General features: G+C 51.7%; 1 protein-coding gene across 1 annotated transcript in view; it reads right to left on the bottom strand.

The window, feature by feature from the left end:
* Window positions 1–10,714, bottom strand: part of Smyd2 (SET and MYND domain containing 2) — a 36,901-nt gene extending 26,187 nt beyond the window's left edge. Inside the window, exon 1 of the mRNA XM_055609187.1 lies at window positions 10,452–10,714. Coding sequence (XP_055465162.1) covers window positions 10,452–10,624 — 173 coding nt within the window. The 5' untranslated portion in view covers window positions 10,625–10,714. The remainder of the gene's footprint in view (window positions 1–10,451) is intronic.
* Between the last annotated feature and the right edge of the window lie 2,659 nt (window positions 10,715–13,373).

Raw genomic sequence — 13,373 nt, 5'->3', positions numbered from 1 at the left:
CAGTTGTTCCCACATGTGGAAACACACACATACTACTACTTCAAACGTCTGTAGTAAAGGGGGTCAAAAAGTGGCCTCTTTGCAAACACGACAAACTGAGCTCACATCCCCATAACCCATGTAACCGGGTAAGTGGGGCACAGCTGTAACCCAGTACTGAGGGGCATGGAAATAGGACAGGTGGATTCTGGGAGATCACTGGCCATCTAGCCAATAGGCCAAGAGATCTGTTTCAAAAAGAAACAAAAGGAAAGGGGTAGTGTGATAGGAGACACCACCTTCTTCTGCCTTCCATGTGCAAATGCATGGGGAACTGCACCTGCGTGTACACACACACACACACACACACACACACACACAGTCTTAGGGAGATTCTCTGCTGCTAGGGTAAGACACTGACCAAAAGCAACTTGTGAGAGAAAAGGGTTTATTTGGCTTACAACTTACAGTCCACCGTGAAGGGGAGCCAGGGCAGGAACTCGAGGCAGGAACTGAAGCAGACTGCCATGAACTACTGGCTCCTTATTCAGAGACCTTTCTTACAGACTGCAGGACCACCCGCCCAGGGATCACACGGGCCCAGCCCACCACCAATGAAGAAAATGTCCCCACAGACTTCCCTACAGTATGGTCTGATGTGGGCAGCCCCACACTGAGATTCCCTTTTCTCAGGTCTGCTAGGTTTGCGTCCAGTTGACAAAAGCCAACTTTGACACACATGAAAGAAAAAAAAAAAAAAAAAACAAACAACAACAACAAAAAACAAAGTCTCATGGCTGAGCTTTAACCCAAAACTGACAGAGCTAGAACCTGCACTATGGCGGAAGGTACATGTGCTTAGGAGAAACGGACAGCCAGGAGTGCCTGAGTATAACTGGTAGGAGTCTTCACGGGGCCTCTCTCCACCACAGGGGCAGGCAAACACTGAGATAAGCCTGGTGTGAAGAACACATGGTGCTAAAACTTGACTTGGAGTAAGTAGCCTGTGGTGGTTTGAATAAAAATGTCCGCAGAGGCCCACAGAGAACTAAGGGCACTCCTAGGAGGCGTGGCCTTGTTAGAGGAAGTATGTCACTGTGGGGCGGGCTTTGAGGTTTCAGAAGCTCAAGCCAGGCCCAGCAGCTCACTGTCTCTTCCTGTTGCCTGTGGATACAGATATAAAACCTTCATCTCCTCCAGGACCATGTCTGTCTGCATGCACCAGGCTTCCTGCTATGATGACAATGGACTAAACCTCTGAACGTAAGCCAGCCCCGAATAAATGTTTGCCTTTATGAGAGTTGCCATGGTCTTGGTGTCTCTTCACAGCAATAGAGCCCTAAGACACAACCTGATCCAAAAAGTCCAGAGATGGAAACAAACAACAGCAAACAACAACAACAAAACACCTGAATCTCCGTAAAAAAATCCAACAATAAAGGAAGCTAGTTACATGAGCAAGTCACCAATTACCTCTCCCGGTCCTGAGCCCTGGGTGACTGCAGAGGAAGTACCAATGCTGTGACTGCTCTGTGCTGGAGCCAAGACTTTAGAGATATATTCTTAGGGGAGGGAGCACATGCCACAATGCATGTTGAGGTCAAAGGACAACTCACTGGAGTTGGTTCCCTCCTTCCACTCTGTGGGTCCCAAGGTTCAAACTCGAGTTGTTAGATTTGGTGGCAAGTGTCTTTGCCTGCAGGAAGGCCTCCAACCTGCAATGTAACTGAGGATGACCTTGAACTTCTTAGTGCTGGAGTTACAAATTTGCCCCGACTTATCCTGTGCTGGGGACTGAACCCACAGCTTCATGTATTTGCATACTAGGCTCACTCTTCAACTGAGCCTCCTCCAGCCCCCCAGTTCTCCAGAAGATGCTACCATGCTTCTAGAAGGCAGAGCTGCCCTGTGTCCAGGCAGCGGGATTGGGCAGCTTATCTGCTCAGGGACTCAGTTGTGGGTGCAGCTCTTCTTAGGACGAAGTGGCCCCCGCAGCAGGGACCAGGGTGTTTAGCTGTCCTGCTGATGAACGCTCACATAAGCACGCAGCACCTGGCCTGGGCTGCCCAACAACTACAGAAAGGACTCCAGAAGCTGGTGGAAGCTTCCAGAAAGAAAACCTGAGCCTCTTCCCCTGCTCTGATTTTCCAGCCACACACAGGATGAACCCACTCTCCCTCCACCCCGCTGGAGCACTTCACCTTCTTTGGGGCTTGGCAGGCTATGGGATGGAGGCTGCAGGAAAGCAAAAATACTTTCTGATCTTGTTTCCACCACTATGGGACATGAATATATAGTTGGGACATCGAAGGTTCGATATGAGAATTAAATATGCAAAGTTTGGATACCCTGCTTAGAACATGGTAAATATTCAGTAAATACTAAGCATTATGCAGGCCCTTTAATTAGACTCTTTTGTGCTTTTGTAATTTTTTTTTTTTACAATAATATCAACTACCAAAATATCTTCAGTACACCCACTCAGATCATAGCTACAGAACTGATGTTTCTGAAGCCTTTGTTTTATGGGCAAATATATGACTTGCTATGAGCAGAAGGCTCATGGACTATCTACAAAGGGGAAAAATGAAATGTAACTAGAAAATGCAAGTGTTCGATTATGAGTGACAGGAACAGAGCGTGGAAGAGGCTCTGTCACTTTCTAAGGGAGCAGATACACAATGGTTTTCCTCTTGCTTCTAAAAGCCACAGCCACGGAGATGATCAAGTGAGGCTGGTAATTAACAAGCCTGCTAATTAGCCGGTGCTACAGGTGGTGCTGGTCCCCCCCCTACCTTCCGCTGCTCAAACAAACGCTTTCCCAGCTTGGCCACGGAGGGAATGGACAGTGGCGTTCAGGGGGCCGGCAATAACAATTACTTTTTAACTAATGCGTGACACCTGACAGAGGCGGCCCTGGCCGGCTGACAAAGAGAAAAGGCGAGAGGGTAGCAGCGAGCCACAGCTTCACCAGGCTGAAATAAGGCAATCAGACGCAAAGTCAGCTCTGTCCCGGCGAGGGTGCCCATGCTAGCAAGGCCTGCCGTCCTGTGGGCAAGGAACAAAGATGGGAGGAATTGTGACACAGCCCTATTATAGCCCTGGTCAGGGAACCGGGACAGCGCTCGGGCTGCAGGGTTTTGTGCGACTATGAAAGATGCTGTCCACATTGCTTTAATACCGAGGCTGGTGAAGGTGAATTAGGACCCAGGCGCAGCAGCGGCCTCTTCCCAGAGGCGGCTGACCAGTCCCCTCAGCTCCAGCTTTGTTCTGAGGCTTGTTAAAAGTCTGACTGGACTCCTCTGGGGGACACAGAGAATATTTAGGACATGAGGCAGCAACTAATATCCCAAGTCTCCCACACTGCTGGAATGAGAGCATGCTGTTCTGCGTGGGACATGGGCTGCCCTCAGCAGCCTGAGGAATCCCTCAGCTCAGGCCAACTCAGGACTCACAGCGTAGATGCTGAAAAGAATTTGAGGACTATCCAGCCCATGATCCAGAACTGGGGACTGTGTTAAAGTTGTTCAAACACAGGCTTAAGCATGCGGGAGAAGAGAAAGGTGTGCAGTGGACTGTGAGCCACACCTGAGGGTCTGAGTGTGAGAGTCTTGAAATCTGCAGGCGGTAGGGTGTACCGGAGTGTGAGTACAGGTGCCTCAAGGGAGAGTGAGTGGCCAGCTGTCCTGGCATTGCCATACACAGCAGCTGGTCCTCCTGCATCCTAGAAGGTTGCTAAGACACCACTTCTCTCTTTTGCTCACTTTATAGGAGGGATAACGGACAGGGCTCCGGGGAGGCCCAAGAGAAACTTTAATCTAGTGAGGTGAAACAAACAGTGGCCCGGGATGGCCCGAGGGACTCAGGATGGGTCCTTTCCCCATAAATGCAATTTCTCTGGGGGCGGGGGGGATTGTCTAGAAAAGTTCGGGTGTACTGCTGGCAAGGGAGAGGGGCCTTACACGACAGCGCTGGGCTGAGAGCAGCCCCTCCAGCACCCTGCAGGCGGTCCTCCCGACACACGCACCCGCTCTCAACTTTAAAAATCCTTTAAAAGGAACTGCACTGTCTTTTACACCCTTTGAGGTGAAGTCTGTGTTGTGTCAACACCAGAACACGGTCTACTGGAGTATCCTGGTTTCTTCCTAATCGTTTCTAGGTATGTATAACATTGTAAGCGCTTCAGAAATGTACTTTTGTGTGGGGCAAAAAAGAGCCACAGTTTACACTCTCTGAGAACTTAGCGGCTACTAACTAAAGCCCCTAACCTCGGAGGCTTGACAGACATTTGAGGGTATCATTGTAGGTTTGGGAAGTGACAGGTAAGACTGTCCAGGCTCACGAGAAGTACATCTCACAGGAATGTCACCACAGAAACTATCAGCAAAGCAGGACCGTGTCTCTGAAAAGGTACTTCCAATCCACTTGTGTATCATGAATGCCATGCATGCATGGGAGAGAGAGAGAAAAAGAGAGAGACAGAGAGACAGAGGGATGGAGAGAGGGAGGCACAGGTTGGGGAGGGGAGGGAGAGAGAGAGAGTAGTGCCCAAAGAGGCCAGAAGATGGCGTCATGGCCCTATGGAGCTGGAGTCACAGGCCGCTCTGAGCTGCCCACCCTGGGTGGTGGGATCTGAACTTGAGTCCTCTGGAAAAGCTGCAAGCACTCTCAACCATCCAGCCATCTCTGCGGCTCCAGAACTTTTCATTTTCCCGCAGATTTTTTAACAACTTCTGTCTAGTGCCATGATGTAACAATTTTTCCACTAGTCTACCGTTGGACACCCTGGGGCTGGCCTGAAAGCCCTGGTGTGAAAAGCAGTTCTCCTGAGAGCACCCTTCTCTCTCCTCTGGGGCGACTCCTGTCCTCCTGTCCTCCAGGTACCAATGCACCCCAGGAATCAGAGTCTACATCCTTGTTATTAATGGTAAGCTCTCAATTTGCTATGAACTTGCTCAAAATAAGGTCTTACGAATTTTCGGATGCGCTCTCTCCCAGAAGGGCTCACCCAGTGCCCTGTAACAGCACAATGCAACCTGCCACTTCATAGACGAGAGTCACCAGGTTCTACGTTAATAAATCTGCACGAGGAGCTGTGCTCTATTTTTAAATTTCTGACTGAAGATTTGAGGAGACACAGCTGGATCCGCAGCCGGCATGTGCCCTGAAAAGATGAGTTGTTTCTAGAACCTTCAAGACATTTTTTTTTTTTTTTTGGTATTATTTTCCCACTAAATTGCATATTCCCATCCTTCCAAGAAGTTTTGAAGAGCCCGGGTTTCCTTCTGTTCTATTGTGTCCCTGTGAACGCCTTTGCAATTGAAAAGGAGGCCTCTGAGGGTGGCAGGCAGGGAGTCAGCCGAAGTGACACAAAGTGAGGTGTGTGGCTTTGTGACAGCTCAGAGAGCTAATGAGACCAAGGTCGGGGTTCAAGCCTGAAAAGACAGGTACTTCAGTCAATTCCCTGCCTGAGAACTGCACCCCTAAACTAGTGCAGGCTTTTTCAGAACCCACAGATGTGAAGCTGCAGATGTGGGTGGGAAGGGACCCTTAGGATGCAGAGCGTCCCAGGTCCCTGAGAGGAACAGAGGCCCAGGCTTGGCAGCCTCCCACAAGCCTCAGAGAGGGCAGGCCTGGATACAAGCCAGCCAGGCTCCCCAGGGAAGCAAGGGCGAACTCAGCCAAGCACAAGCAGATGCCTGTTGTAGGCCTGGTCAGTTCCAGGGGAGGATCAGGACACACATTAGTTCAAAGAGGTGGCCAAAGGGCTGTCTCTGCACGGCAGGAAACAGGCTTTGTGCAGCAGAGGAAAGAGCCCTGGAACCAGCGCTGTGGTTGCCTGCACGGAATCCGTCCAAGGCGCTGGGGAAGGCAGAAAGAAAGTTGGCTGAAAAGTGATAATATCTCCTTTCTATAGTAACAGGAGAAAGAAACAATCAGCCTTTGCACAAGAGGGGAAGCTTGAAACATCGAAATACAGTAGAGACTTTCTGGGCATTTCCACCTCTTTGAATTCTAAAACAGACTCAATTCTCATCGGTCCTGAGCTTCTCTCAGGCCACACTCAGGCTGCAGCCCCAGCCTGGGCCTTTACAGAGGAACTAGAGAGCTGTTTAAAAAGCATTTTTAAAGAACCTTCAACCAGAAGTGAGCAACGTGCTTGTCCTACAAGCATGCCACCGGAAGCCTCCTGGCAAAGCTATACGTGAGAAATCCCATCTATACAGAGAAGTCCTGAAAATGAAACAAACAAACAAAGAGGCCACTTACAAATGCTGTCTTGCTCTTACAGAGAGGTAAGGTACATGAGCAGAGATGGAAGGAGCTGTGTGGCTCCCACCATGAGCTTTAAAGCACTCCATCAAGCAGCAATGGTCTACACAGAAGATGCACGCAGCCCTAAATCCTATCCCAAAGCACCAATATCTGCCCGAGATACAAAGACTGGTAAGCCAACTGACTGTAAAACATTTTACAAATAATGCATTCAGCATGGTGGCTGGGTCTGCAATCCCAGCTACTGAGGAGGCTGAGGCAGGTTTGGAAGTTTGAGAGAGAGTTCAGGGCTAGCCTGGGCAACTGAGTAGAATTTTTTTTTTTTTTTTAATGAGGGCTGGACACAGTGCACTGGCCTTTAACCCAGCAGAGGCAGGAAATCTCTGCAAGCTCCAGGACAGCCAAGGCTACAGAGAGCCCTGTCTCAGACAAAACAACAACAAACCAGGAAAAGGACCGGGGCCACCACCCTGCGGAGACATTGGGCTTCTACCTGTCAAGGCAAGAGTGATGGAGAACAGGCAGATTTGGCTTCAGAACCTGTGTTCGAGAAAGCACATGCATAAGCATACGCACATATGCCTGCACAGGCGAGCGAGTGCGAGCATGCACCACGCGCACACACACACACACACACACACACATACACACACACTACAATCTGAAGGATAAGGCTTGACTTTAACAGCCAACCCTAGAAGAATCAAGGTATGACCCAGGGAGGAAACAGGAATCCTGGTGACCTTTTAAAGTGGAAATTTCTGTTTCTCTCATTCTTACTAAATGTTTGTCTAATCTCATGCTAAAAAGTACTGTGTGAGGCTGGAGAGATGGCTCAGTGGTGAAGAGCACTGGCTGCTCTTCCAGAGGGTCTGAGTTCAATTCCCAGCAACTACCTGCAGCGACATACAATTCCCTCTTCTGCTGTGTGTGAAGACAGATCACACACACACACACACACACACACACACACACACACACACGGTGTGTGAGAACTCTGCAGTGGTAAGATACTTTCTCAAGGAGCCCTGCCTATGTGAGTGTAACGGGGACTCTGGGTTTCAGAAGAGCGTGAAAACCCATTACTGTTCTGGAAGGCTCAAGAGAACGGCAGGTTTCAGGTTGAACCCCTCCACCTCGCATAGCATGTTCCTGGAATTACAGCATTCTTTTCACAACACGGGCCGTATTTCCTCATATTCTTGTAGAACATTCTAGAATAGCTGGAGCTAGAGAGCACTGAGCACCTTATCTTCTTTTAATGCAGGGTTCGAGACAGGATCTCATTCAGAGAACTTTAAGAAACAGCACCAGGATTTCAGGGGCCTTACTTAAACCTACTAAAGCCTATTTTTGCCAGGCTAGGCAATGGTAGAGGCAAGATGGACCCTGCTAAGGCATAAACCTGAGGACATGAGGGCAAAAGTCTAATGACTCATGACAGGCCATCTTCATCACTTCCGTTCTTAAAGCAAGTGGGGTGGGAGAGTGAAACACAGGGAGTGCTGCTGCAAGACACCATCCCTGTCACACGGCGTCCCAGGAGCCAGAGAACAAAGGCCAAGAGGAAGACCTCAGTCCTGGGGGCAGAATGAATATTCTAGTCAACACCTGCTTACAGCCGAGCCAAAAAGAAATCAAGAGTCAGAGTGTCCAATTTTCAGTTTGAAATATGTGTTTAAAGAAGGTCCATACATATATGTGAAAGTGTGTCTCCTTTAAAAGTCTGACAGAAGGTTAACCAGTGACCAAACACAGATATAAACATATGGGTGCTTGTGTGTGTGTAAAAGGGACTGCTCTCACCTGAAGTTATATTTTTAGGAGTTGCCTTCTAGCAGCTGAGGCAAGATCTGCATCTTCCCAAATGTCACCCACCAAGCTGAGAAAATGTGATACTAATTTAAAACTCCGGGGGGAGGGAGGGAATTTTCCTGGCACTAAGAATCCTATTTTGGCAGAGCATGGTGGTGCAAGCCTGTAATCCCTGCAGTTGGGGAGGCAGAGGCAGCCAGATCTCTGTGAATTGGAGGCCAGCCTGGTCTACCAAAGTGAGTCCAGGACAGCCAAGGCTACACAGAGAAACCCTGTCTGGGAAAACTAAACATAGAAACAAATTTATCTTTATTCTCAGTTAATACAATATACTCACCCCTGAATAAATTATATTTTTTCCTTCCAAGTTAGTTAAATTCTGATATGGCAGATGTGGCCTGACATCTCAGGCGGCTCATTCAACTTAATGATAATGCTCTCACTATACAAGAAAGGATGGAGGGAGCTTTTCTTTGGGGCTGTGGCACAGGGACCTACCCGCACCGCCATTTGTAGAATGCTCCTCTTCCTGAGTCCCTGCAGAGGCATATATGTATCCCTTTAACCGGTACGGACAGGTCGGGCCTCAGTCGTGTGCAAAGAAGAGACCAAGTAACTCAGTCTATAAGAACCATCTAGCAAAACTAATCAGATTTAATAGAAACCATGACATAAGATACAAAGTTTGTTTTTTTAGATGCATGCATCTCATGAGTTTTGTTTCTCTTTCAATATTGTAGTTGATTTCCAAGGACTCTGGCGGCTGACAGAAGTTATATAAGCTAAATGGAAGAGGGGCGACTGCCCAGGCAGCCCTGCAGGAGGAGCTGAGACAATGGTGAGTGGCACTAACAAATGTCAATCAAAAATGATATATATACACATATATGTATACATACATGTTTACATATGTATATAGAGAGAAATGTTATATATACATGTATATGTTTGCATATGTATGTACATATATGTGTATATATATATGTGTGTGTATATATATATAGAGAGAGAGCACAAATTTTGTCACAAATGGCAGGGCTCCTGAGGCTGAATGATCTGTAAGCCCCAGGAGGCTTGGTGCCTGTGAACAACCAGACACTCCCAAAGAGGGAGGCAGTCAACGCACATATTCAGTTTCAGGAGGAGAGAACTGGCAGGTCCATGAGTCCCCACTACGCACTGGACAAGGCCACATCAGCTCGCTGCACACTGTTCCAGCCAGCACCAGGACCCCTGATGGGGGCCCCCCGTGCTGGGTGACCCGCTCTGCAGACACCCACACTGCCGCAGACTCCCAGCCACTGTGAGGCTCGGAAGATCAAGGAACCCGTCGCAGCAGCCTTTTTAACTTTGGGAAAACCCAGCGCTCACTTCACTCAAACGTCGCAAAGTGGTGCCATGACCCTTTAGCTCCTGGCTCACCAATTCAAAGAGGTACATCAGATACAGCCCTTCCGCTGCCCGCGCATGGCTCTGCGTCTAGTCCTTTCCAGGTACCCTCGAGCGGAAGACAGTTCTGGCGGGGAGTCCGGGCCGAGATTACTCTAACACTCAGCCTTTGTCCATTCTTTTGTTGCCTTATTGCAGAACGAGACACATGGGTCTGGGAGGCTGAGAGCTTCGTTGAGTGCTGGCCTCAGCCCCGTCCTCAAGAGGTACCTGCAGAACCTCAGGTTGGCTTAATCTAACCCACCATCATCTCCATTTCAAAGCTGAAGACACTGGCCTTCAAAGCAAGTAGGACAGGGACCCTTCCTCGGGTCCTCGAGGGCCTGGAACAGGCTGAACTCCAAAGCCAGACCTCCGACGACCTCCAGCCGCAGCAAACTCACGACGCACGGAAGTGGGTGGGAACTGGCGGCAGGAGGCAGGCCAGGCTCCAGCCCCTAATTAGTGCTGTGTACACACAGCCACCCTTCCTCTCTGGGCTTCGGTTTCCCAACCGTAAAACGATCTCTTTCTTAAGATAAAGCGTGCCTGTGACATGAGGAGATGCGGTAGGGTGGGGAGGGTCCCAGCATACTTTCCTGCTCCAAAGCTCCCTTAAGGCTTATCGTCCACACACACAGGAAGTGTGTGATGTACTATGGTCAAACACTCTCCCAGCAACCTCCTCCCCCTCGCTCCCATCCAGGGAGCACAGTCTCATGAGCGCGCTCCTCCCCTCCCCCAAGAACGACCAGAAGGGTCGCTGGCTGATCGAGTCACCGCTCCCTGGGGGTTGGGGAACCGCCCACCCCGGGATGGCCTCCCGGGCCCCGGGACCACAGGGTGCCCAAGTTAAAACGGGCACGCGTGGGGCGGCGCCGGCTGTGGCTCCGCCGAGCGCGGCGCACGTGGCCCCTCCCTCCCGCGCGAGCCCCGCACGGTCCCCCGCGTACCTGGCGAAGCAGCACTCGCAGTGGTGGCCCCGCTCGCCCACGGTGAGCACGGAGGCGTAGGCCGGGCAGGAGAAGAGGAGCTCGCCCACGTGGAAGGGCCGCAGCGCGCGGAGCCCCCGGCCCTTGCCCGCGCTGCGGAAGCGCTCCAGGCCGCCGCGGGCCTCGGCGCGCATGCTGGCGGCGCTGCGGCTGCGCGCTGCGGGGCACGCGCGTCACGGCGGGGAGGAGGGCGGCTCTGCGGCGGCCGCCGGCCTTCAAGGAACTCCGCTGCGCTCGGGGCGGGTGCCCGGCGCTGGCCGCGCCCCGCAGCCGCGGGAGGGGGCCGCGCGTGGGTGCGCAGGGCGCGCGCCGCCGGGAGCCCGCGTGCCCCCACCGGGCTGTAGTGCCCCGTGCGGAAGCCAGGAGTCGGAGGCCGTCCAGGTCACTACCCGCTGTGCCCGCAGACTGCCCCCCCCCACATGATCCAGGCTGGTTAACCTGGGGGAGGGGGGGCGGGGAGGTGAATGAATGTGGTTTGCAATTGTTGGGCTGTGCGAGCGAAAAATACACACAGCTCTCACCTCCCGGAGGGGCTAGAGACAGTTCATTCTGGAGCCAGTATGAGGGGCCATGGCCAGGCTTGGGTTGCCCCAGATTCCAGCGTTGTAACAGTTTGAGAAAATGTCCATAATAAAAGAACCAAAAAAGGCATAAATCAAGACACCGACAAATACATCCATGGGACCACCAGGTAGTCCTCAGAGACCTCACCTTTAGGCCTCAGACTCAGTCTGACTACATTCTTAGCATTTGGGTCTGTGTGAGCTAATGATCTGATAATGTCCAAGCGGCTCAAGGGAACCGAAGAGAACCCAAGAAGAACCGCCAAGCCCCCAACAGCTCTCCAGCTCTGCAGAGAGCCTCTGGGCAACTGCGGTTCTCCCCAGCTTTTGTTCACGAGGGTAAATCGGGCATTGGGGGCGCTTGAATAAACTTCCTCTAATGATGAAATAAGCCTGCGTCCAAGGAGAGGGCACCATGGGAATGGGTTCTTCTTTAATATGTAAATAGGTTACGTTTTTATTTTTCTATTTATGTGTGTGAGCACAGGGTGGAGGTCGGAGGGGAATGTGCAGGACTAGCGACCACACGGGGCCTGGGCCTGGTTGTCTGGCAGGGTCCCTGGCAGGGGCCACTGTGCTCTGAACCATCTTGCACGCCCTGCTTATCCACTGTAGCAAGCACTGACTTCAAGCATTGAGGAACTTCGTAAACTTGGACAAAGGGTAGCCCTGGTCCTGGGAACCCACACAGTTCAGGCCAGTGATAGTTACTCTTCGTTACTGGGTATCACGGGCCAACCATTGAACCTATGTATTCGCTAAACACAACGGCTTACCCTAAGAAGGTGTAAGACTTGGGAAGCCTTATAGCACACTGCTCACCTGAAATGGACAAGTCTCAGAGTGACCGGTGTGTGGCTGCAGAGACAGCTGTTTGACCTGGCCTGCCACCTGCCAGAGGCATTTCCTCCACTCTTGGGCTTTCAGAATATATCCGCCTTTGCAAATCTTCAGCATGGTTTTGTACTGTCGTTTTGTTTTGCTTTTTAGCATTCTGGTTTGGGGAGGGGAGGTCCTTACAACTGCGGAGATGAAAAGGCTTACTTAGAAGTAAACGAGCGGCGTGTGTGTAAAACCGTAGGAGTTTGCTGTTTCAAGAACTGTGCGAAGTGATTGAGCACTGCGCCCAGTCCCCTCCCCCCCTACACATAAGCATACCTTTCTCCCTCCATGTGTTCTGTTTTGAGACAGGCTGGCCTCGGCCTCCCTGTGTACCACAGGATGACCTTGGACTGTGGGTCCCGCTGCCTCCTTCCTTGTGACGGTGTTACAGGTGTACACCACCACACCCATTTTCCTGGGGCTCAGGGGAGTAAGTCCAGGGCATCCCGGGGCAGAGGTGGCTGTCGCCGGACAACGCTGGAAAACAAGCGGCTTCATTTCAGAAAAATCTGTGTGAACTCCAGAGGCTCGAGGTGGAGAAACCGGCGGTGATGCAACGGCCATAAAGTTGGGAGCCTCGGTTATGATAAAACCCTTGCTTAAAATAAACGGCCAAGGCGTGGCTCCCGGCCCGCCGGGGCAGACCGATGACAGCACCCTCCGTGCACCGTCCGGCTGTCACCCTGCCACTCAGCGCCTCACATTCCGTGAAGGATGCTGTCTGGCTGCCAGGGCCCGGCCGGCTCCGCTCCCCCGTTTGTCCCATGATTCGGGGAGAGCGGTGCTGGGAAGATTTGGGGCTGCTTTGCCTCACGCTGAAATGCAGACATGGCACGGGATGAGGGCCCCCTGTGCTTAACCGCTGGAGCCTGCAAGCATCTAATCCATTTGTAATGCATCCTTCCAGCTGCAGATTAGCACGTGGAAGAAACAGCTCTGGGCTAGGAAATCAAGCCCTGGCAGAGAGGGGCCCGCAGGGAGCACATCCCGGGGTCCCGCAGTTGTTCCTCTGTGCGTACTTTATCTGCTGCGCATGTGCAGAGGAGGTCCAGCGCATTCGGGGCGCCAAAGCCACAGACACCTGAGATCTGATCGGGTGCTCACAGTGTTGTGGAAGGTACAACAGTTCTGAAGGGCCCGGGGAATGACACGCAAAGATATTATTAGGGCCTTGTAGCCAGAGCGTGTAAGCGTTACCTTGTATGGTTAAGAGGGCGTCCTGCACATGTGTGGAGGAGCTACTGAGAGCTTCCTGACTCAATTCCATCCCACGGCCCCTTTCCAGAGAGGCAGAAAGGGATTTGACATGGCCGGAAGAGGAGGCAGCATATGGGGAAGGGACACAGATTGGCTGACCTGGCTCCCTCAGAGCCCCTGCAGGGAGCGTGGCCTGCCACATCCCGCGTTTGGCTCAGGCATGCTGTGCACAGCAGGCCTA

This window comes from Psammomys obesus, unplaced genomic scaffold (assembly GCF_907164565.1).
Source record: "Psammomys obesus unplaced genomic scaffold, mPsaObe1.curated_primary_1811, whole genome shotgun sequence".
Classification (NCBI taxonomy): domain Eukaryota; kingdom Metazoa; phylum Chordata; class Mammalia; order Rodentia; family Muridae; genus Psammomys; species Psammomys obesus.
This window is presented reverse-complemented; position numbering and strand designations above follow the sequence as displayed.